The 8,581-nt window shown below is 39.6% G+C and overlaps 1 protein-coding gene across 1 annotated transcript; it reads left to right on the top strand.

Annotated features, from left to right (window-relative positions):
* Positions 1–1,051: 1,051 nt before the first annotated feature.
* On the top strand, positions 1,052–7,907 carry LOC101042751 (olfactory receptor 52P1-like). The gene is made up of 2 exons (XM_003923818.2): positions 1,052–1,990; positions 7,278–7,907. Exons 1-2 carry the CDS (start codon positions 1,052–1,054, stop codon positions 7,905–7,907), a joined length of 1,569 nt encoding a protein of 522 aa, XP_003923867.2.
* Positions 7,908–8,581: the final 674 nt, after the last annotated feature.

Raw genomic sequence — 8,581 nt, 5'->3', positions numbered from 1 at the left:
AGTTTCAAAGCAATCAAATTACACTGTTTTAGTTATTTTAAAACATACAATTAAATTGTTTTTTTACTATAGTCACCGTGTTGTGCAAGCAAGTTCTAGGTCTTATATATTCTTCCTATTTTTGTACCCATTAACTATACCTTTTCTTCCCAACTATGCTTCCCACCCTCAAGTAACCATACTTCTTCTTTCTAGCTCCAACAGTTCAATTGTTTTAATTTTTAGCTTCCACAGGTAAGTGGGAACATGCAATGCTAGTATTTCTCTGTCTGGCTTATTTCACTTAACATGATGACCTCCAGCTCCATATATATTGCTGCAAATGACTGGATCTCATTCTTTTTTAAAAATGGCTCAATAGTACTCCACTGTATATGCACCACATATTCTTTATCTGTTCATCTGCTTATAGACACTTGAGTTGCTTCCAGATCTTAGCTGTTGTGAATAGTGCTACAATAAACATGGGAATGCAGGTATCTTTCATATTTTGTCCCCTCAAATCCAGAAAGCCCCAAGGGGAGAGAAGGAATCACCACCTAAACATGGATCTCTAAAAGAGGGGCAAAACTTGAAATCAAAGGAACTCAGTTCTTCCAACAGCTCAGCACTCCTGGAACAAGGTGGGGGGAAGTATATTTCCTTCATTTTTATATACTTTGGAGGCTTCTCAAGGGGAAAATTATAGCCCTTCTAGCAAGTTTTTCCATCTTTCTATCAAAGGTAAAATTTTATCCTATTTAGTCAGACTTCTTAAAATGTGGAATTGCTGAACTGGAAAAGGTAAGAATAAATGTTCACTACAATATCCTTTATAAAGAAAAGAAGCCAAAGCCCCATAATGAAATTATTGTGAAAGCAATATAGGTGCTTAGACATAGACTTGAAAGGAGATTGTGGATTTCATGATCCCAAAGATGCATTCTGCCGTCTTTCTCTAGGCTCTGTCTCAGCAAGACTTTAGAACCCAAACTCAGTAAAAACAACGCACCAGCCATGTCTCATTGACAGGTGTTTAAACTTTTTTAACAACCGCCAACTATTTTCTACTATGCTAATCCTCAACCATTCCAGCTTCGTGACCTTCACGCTGATGGGCATACCTGGCTTAGAGTCACAGCACTTGTGGCTATCTGTTCCTTTCTTCTCCATGTTTTTGACTATCCTCATTGGCAATGGCTCTATCCTTTTCCTGGTGGCCACAGAGCCCACACTTCATTCACAAATGTACCTGCTTCTGGCCCTACTGATGGTGGCTGACCTCATATCCACTCTGGCTGTGGTGCCCAAGCTCCTCTGCCTCTTCTGGTTCAATGATGGGGACATAGCTGTCAATGCCTGTTTCACTCAGATGTTTTTCATCCATGGATCATCTGTGATACGATCGGCCCTCCTTGTTTCAATGGCTTTTGACCGCTTTGTTGCCATATGTGAGCCCTTACGCTACAACATAATTCTGAGCCATTCTTTAGTTGGACTCCTGGGACTGCTGGCTCTTGCCAAGGGTGTGATCCTTGTCTTGCCCATGCCTCTTCTACTTCAAAGATTAACCTTCTGCCACACGGCCATTCCTCATACCTACTGTGATCACATGGCTGTGGTGAAGATGGCCTGTAACCACACCAGGCCCAATTGTGTCTATGGGCTCTTCGTGATCTTGCTTGTGGTGGGACTTGATCTGCTGCTCATTGGCTTCTCTTATGCCCTTATCCTTCAGACTGTGGTACGCCTCAGCTCTCGAGATGCCACCTGCAAAGCCCTCAACACCTGCTCAGCACACCTCTTTGTCATCCTTGTCACCTATGTGCCTGCACTCTTTTCCTCTATCACCCACCGCATTGGTCACAATATCCCACCACATGCACATGTTCTCCTTGCCAATCTCTACCTTCTCCTGCCCTCAATGCTCAACCCCATCATCTATGGTATAAAAATGAAGGAAATAAGGGGCAAGATGACCAAATGCCTGTACAGAAGAATGGCACAGAATGTGAGTCCCAGCAATAAACCTGTGAGAAAATGAATAATAAGGTTAACTGAAAATGCTTTTGCTCAACCAACCAATACCCAGTTGCATCTCCGTATCGGCTGCGGAAAAAATAAACCATGAATAAGTGATTTTCTTTTTCTTTTTTTTGGGAGAGGGGGCTGGTGGAATTTACAAGAAGGACCAGTATATTTGTAATTTCATTGAGTTATGGAGTACAGAAAGGAATGTCTAAGCTATCTCTTCCTATGCGTGTTTACCAGGGACACTGATGGCATGGGTCTCCTGATGACATTCACATCTGCGTTCATGTTCATCAAGTACACACAATATTGCTCTTCAAAGATCCAAGGTCATGTTTTCTTGTCTTGATAGAGACTTTATATTTGCTTCAGTTTTCTTTCTATTTTCTATTTCTCAAACTATCTGTGTTTGTTTCTAACTAGTACCTTTTGCTGAAAGGAACGTGGTGTACTTATTATCTTAGTACACCACCTTAACATGTAATAACTCTTCAGGCAATTGATCTTTTCATCAAGAATATTTTAAATGAAATAACAATGTGGTATGTTCACAGTGCTGACCAGATGATAGTGATGATAGGGATGTGATGACAACGATGAAGGAATTTGAGGATGATCTATGTAGACTGAATTCAGAGACTGCTGAGATACATACTTCAAAAAGTTTTATTGCAAAGGAAAACATGTATTTTTATACCTGATTCAAAAGACTTCAGTAACTCGGAAATTCATCTTCAAATAACCGTTATGTGAACATGAAGTCGCCTGTTCTTAAAGTGACATTCCACAGTGACTCAAGTCATGCACAAAGACTAACATATTGTTTTGATGAAGCATTGCTTTGTTGATATGTTTTGAATCATTGTAATGAGTGAAATTTCTATCTAATCATTTAAATACATACTTATCATTGGATCAATTGTACAACATAGTAAGACAAATACAAGATTGGATATTTAATCAGATAAAAGTTAAAATTAATAAATGTTAAGTTGAAACTGTGGAATACAAGAACTACTGAGACATAGTATTATCACAGCTTTAGCACAATCTAAACATATGTGATTATTGAGTTTAGAATCAGGAAAAAGGACCGGGTATTTCTAAACTCCTTTTCAATCTAAATCACTGAGTTTGAGATTCTTCAAAAGATAGACATGGACAATAAGTGTCATATATACTCTTTATCCATAGCCATGACTTCTAACGAATTCTTATCCCCTCTCTACTGTGGTGAGCTAAGCAATCTATAAATTCTAAAAACATCTTTAATTCCTGTGATCTAGAACAGAGAGGGTGCTCTCTACTGATCACTCCTTTCTGTTGGGTTTCACCTAGTCTTGCCTAGGAAGATGAGTAGGATGATGCCTACAAGCAGGAAAACATCCTATTATCTATGTAAGAGAGTAACAAAAATGTAACCAGTCAGTCCTGTTGTCAATTCTCTTAGACAAGAAATGGCCCAGTCTATTCTTAACTATGAAAGTGTTTCTATGGAGACTGTGATGGGGAAAGGTTGTCATAGGAGAAGGAAAAGAGGTAAAGCCAGGATATGGTTGGGCTCTGTGTCCCCACTCAATTCTCACATCGAATTGTAATTCCCAGTATTGGGGGAGAGACCTGGTGGGAGGTGATCAGATCATTTCAGCAGATTTCCTCTTTGCTGTTCTTGTGATGGAGTTCTCACAAGATCTGGTTGTTTGAGAATGTGTAGCACTTCCCCCTTCACTCTCTCTCTCTCTCTCTGTCTCCTGCTCTGCCACGGTAAGACACGCTTGCTTTCCTTGCGCCTTCTGCTATGATTGCAAGTGTTCTGAGGCCTCCTAGTCATGCTTTCTGTACAGCCTGCAGAACCATGAGCCAATTAAACCTCCTTTCTTCATATATTACCCAGTCTCAGTGTGAGAATGGAATAATATAGTCAGATCATTGTTTTATGTTAGACTCTTTGTACCTTTTTGTTCTTCATAAGCCAGAACTCCCACTGAAGGTTGGAGACTGAGAGAGGATTTATGTCTAACACCTTCATGATTAGCATGGCAAAGTTCAGAGAAAACTAAAGAAATAAAGTGTTAAATAGTCTGCTCTCATTAAAATATAATCCCAATGATGGAGAAGAATTATAGCATTCAAATATTGGAAAGCAGGTGAAGATACTGGATGATAGGAAACTCTAAGAAAATTCAGGGTAACTGCTAAGGTTGGGGTATTTCTGTCCTGGAAAAGGAACAAATAAAGGGTTCCACATTATTTTCCTCACATTCTATTAATTCCAGCAAAAATACCATCTCTTTAGGTGGCTCCATAATAGTTACTCTAGGTATTTATAAATATAATATCTCATTGAATTATTTTAAATTTAACTCAAGTTATTATATAATAATACCCATTTTGCAGATTAAGTTACAAAGACTCAATTTCTTTATGTAAGTTACACTTACTGGTAGTGAGTAGTTAACCTGGACTCTAACCCTAATATATCTAATCATAAGACATCTTTCCATTCTATTATGCTTATATTGTCTTTTTAAAGACAATCAAGAATATAGAATAAAGAAGTTGTGGAGTGGCCGGGTGCTGTGGCTCATGCCTGTAATCCCAACACTTTGGGAGGCTGAGGTGGGTGGATCACAAGTTCAGGAGCTCAATATCACCCTGGCTAACACAGTGAAACCCCATCTCCACTAAAATTCCAAAGGATTATAAATCGTTCTACTATAAGGACACATGCACATGAATGTTCATTGCAGCACTGGTTACAATAGCAAAGACCTGGAACCAACCCAAATGCCCATTGATGATAGACTGGTCAGGGAAAATGTGGTACGTATACACCATGGAATATTATGCAGCCATCAAAAACGATGAGTTCATGTCCTTTGTAGGGACATGGATGAACCTGGAAACCATCATTCTCAGCAAAATGACACAAGAGCAGAAAATCAAACACCGCATGTTCTCACTTATAGGCGGGTGTTGAACAATGAGAACACATGGACACGGGGAGCGGAGCACTACACACTGGGGTCTGTTGGGGGGAAATGGGGGAGGGAGGGGGTGGTGGGGAGGTGGGGAGAGATAGCATGAGGAGAAATGCCAGATATAGGTGACAGGGAGGAAGGCAGCAAATCATACTGCCATGTGTGTACCTATGCAGCAATCTTGCATGTTCTTCACATGCATCCCAAAACCTAAAATGCAATAAAAATAAACAAACAAAAAAATACAAAACATTAGCCAGAATATATACCTACATGACTGTTAACTGGAGGCCTTAGTTTCTTAGCACATAAATCTCTCCATGAGGCTACTAGAGTATGCCCATGGAAGCTGATTTTCCCAAGAGTTAGTAATCCAGGAAGAGAGAAAAAGATTCAAAACCTTTTATGACCTAGCCTCTGATATAATCTACTGTCATATCTGCCATTTTCTATTGACCATGCAGAATAACCCTGATACAATGTGTAACAGGACTAAAAAAGGCCTTGTGTACCAGGAAGCATGAGTCACTGGGTGACGTCATGGAATCTGGTTACTAAAGTGTCCGTGTTCAAATGTTTTATCTCTTCCAAGGCTCAATAATACACTAAGAGCTGTTTATCAAAAGGCAAGCAAGCCTCTGCAGTTGGCATGGCCTTACTCCCAAATCCCATGATTCTTCATTGTGATACTCCTACTGGAACTTGACATTAGTTCCATCCTGCATCTTGTCCCACAACTGATACCCAATAACAGGTTTGCCAGATCATGTGGCCCAAGCAGCAGAGATGATTGCACAATGGCCTGAGCCTGCTGCTCCTGGCCTCCAGTTAAAGTTACAGCCTCCTACGTCACCGAGTATTTGAACTTAAGCAATATTTTTACATGTGGGATGTGTCACTCAGATTCTAAAGGGTATTATCAAGCTCTGTGTTTCTTTCCTCATGGAGTTGGAGGAGAGTATGCAAAATACATCAACTTTACTTTTGCTCTTTAGGGGATATCTTGGTATTTCCCTGATCTCTGCACACTGAAAAACTTTACTAAAGTGGCAAGTGCTTGCATCTTCATAAGATTAGTCTCTTACCTCTGTAGTGCTTGTATTTGAGAAAGTCCTATAATAATATTTAGGCAGTATCACTCATCTTGCCAATTATTCGACATGATGTTGTCAATGTTATGGATCAACGTGATATTTTGTGGGATGTCAAGCAGTCTAGATCTCTGTGGACTCTGTCATAACATAGGGTGGGAGAGTTAACATAGTCTTGAAACAGAACTGTAAATGAATATTGCTTGTCCCATGTGAACACTGTTTGTGATTCACTTTTCTAATTCAATTTTCTAACTCACCCTTCCACTATAGGTGATAAAAGCCTCTTCATATACTGCCATTACTTTATATACTACCATTACTGAGGCTGTCTGATTCTTACAATTAGCTATTATTAGGAAAAGTACATTATACAAGTCAATGACTACATCCTATGTACATCAGGCCTTAAGTATGCTGATCTATCTGTGATACCACATCTGGCACAATAGTTGCAATCAGAGTTTCTATGTAAGTGTAAAGTAGTCCATAGTTATTCTTCAGGATTCATCTACATTCTGCATGGACCAGAATTAAACAAATATGTGATAGGCACCACAACCTTGGCATCTTTTAAGTCTTTAATAGGGATGCTAATTTTTAACGTTCTATTTCTGAGAAGGTAAGTTAATTTTTGTTCATCTAGCCTTTATGTTCTAGCACTTTCAATCAAGCATCTTCAAAATCCAAAACCAAGGGTTGCCTTTGGCTCCTGCCAGTACATGCCAGCTAGTTCTTGTAATTCTTTAGATATATAGCTCTTTTATTCTCTGATGAGATCTAGAGTGTACCTAGCTGTGTTATGCAGTAATAAAGTCTTAGTTATAAGCCTGGCAGCCAGGAGAAGGGGAGGAAGCACGTTGTAAGTGTCTGTTGTCTTTTGGAGCATAAGTTTCTGTAGCAACATCTAGCACAGAAGTAATAACAGACTGCTGCAGAGATCTCTGCATGTCTAGAAGGTCCAGCAAACATTATTGAGTATCCACTCAATAATGAAGTGAGAATTTTGGGCAGAGAACTTGGACTTCCAGAAGAGTTAGTTTCCAGGCATCCATTTCCAGGTCCTGGCCTGGCAATCAGAGTAATATGTGCTGAAGAACCTTACATTTGTAAAGACTTTCCTGAAACCAACAATATTTTGAAAATAGTAGCTGATTTTTCTGCAAGTGTTAAAAAGCCACATACCCTATTACAGAGAGTCAAAGCCTGCACAACAGAAGAGGATCAGGAGAAGCTGATGCAAATTACAAGTCTGCATTCACGGAATGCCTTCTTGCTGCCAATTAAAACTGTAGGTGTGCAGGGTGACTGTCGTTCCTACAGTTACGTGTGTGGAATCTCCAGTAAAGATGAACCTGACTGGGAATCTCTTATTTTTCTGGCGAGGCTTATACCTCGCATGTGTCACAATGTTAACAGAGTTGTTTATATATTTGGCCCACCAGTTAAAGAACCTCCTACAGATGTTACTCCCACTTTCTTGACAACAGGTGTGCTCAGTACTTTACGCCAAGCTGATTTTGAGGCCCATAACATTCTCAGGGAGTCTGGGTATGCTGGGAAAATCAGCCAGATGCCGGTGATTTTGACACCATTACATTTTGATTGGGACCCACTTCAAAAGCAGCCTTCATGCCAGAGATCTGTAGTTATTCGAACCTTTATCACTAGTGATTTCATGACTGGTATACCTGCAACACCTGGCAATGAGATCCCTGTAGAGGTGGTGTTAAAGATGGTCACTGAGATTAAGAAGATTCCTGGTATTTCTCGAATTATGTATGACTTAACATCAAAGCCCCCAGGAACTACTGAGTGGGAGTAATAAACTTCTTGTTCTATTAAAAAAAAAATGCTTTCTTCAGAAGCACCCATCTGGATAATAATGATTCTGTCCCAGTTTTCAAAATTCTAGCTTTTCTTTACCAACATATTGACCTACACATAACAGAACCACTTTAGTTGAATGTTTAGACTTCACTGGACCCCTGTAAGTCTCCCAAGTAAGTGTTCAGCCTGCCATTGACTGTGTATTCCCTTCTGCTATAAGTGATAAAAGCCTCTTCATAAACTACCACCACTGAGGCTCTCTGGTTCTTACAATGAGCTATTACTAGTGGCTCTGAGACTTTCATCTTTCAAAACAACATCAAAATAAGTCACCAGTAATCAGTAAACTCTATTATTTTTGTAGGCAATTCTTCCTCCATATATTTCAAATGGCTATATCATTGCACTTACCACCTTTACTTCCACTGGTGAAATAGCAACTGAACTACCACCTCTTCTCAGATACCATCCTGCCCCACCTACCAATCAAGAGAGCATCCTCTGCCTGCCAGACAGAAAGTCCCAGTTTCTTATCTACTCGTACCACTGTCAATGTTACTAGTATTACTATGATTCTTGAGCAAAGCAGATGCCAAGATAGGATTTACCATATAAGAATTTTAGTCAAAGAAACACCGTGTAAAAGCAAATAAGGAAGCAAATCATCAT

This window comes from Saimiri boliviensis, chromosome 6 (assembly GCF_048565385.1).
Source record: "Saimiri boliviensis isolate mSaiBol1 chromosome 6, mSaiBol1.pri, whole genome shotgun sequence".
Taxonomy (NCBI): domain Eukaryota; kingdom Metazoa; phylum Chordata; class Mammalia; order Primates; family Cebidae; genus Saimiri; species Saimiri boliviensis.
Note: the sequence above shows the minus strand (reverse complement) of the source record. Positions and strands in the feature narration are given on the sequence as shown.

Excerpts from the sequence above, each read along its gene's own strand:
- LOC101042751 (XM_003923818.2), top strand. The coding sequence starts at position 1,052 with ATGCTAATCCTCAACCATTCCAGCTTCGTGACCTTCACGCTGATGGGC. Across the intron at positions 1,991-7,277 it reads ACAGAAGAATGGCACAGAAT|AGAGTCAAAGCCTGCACAAC; the intron begins GTGAGTCCCAGC and ends ACCCTATTACAG.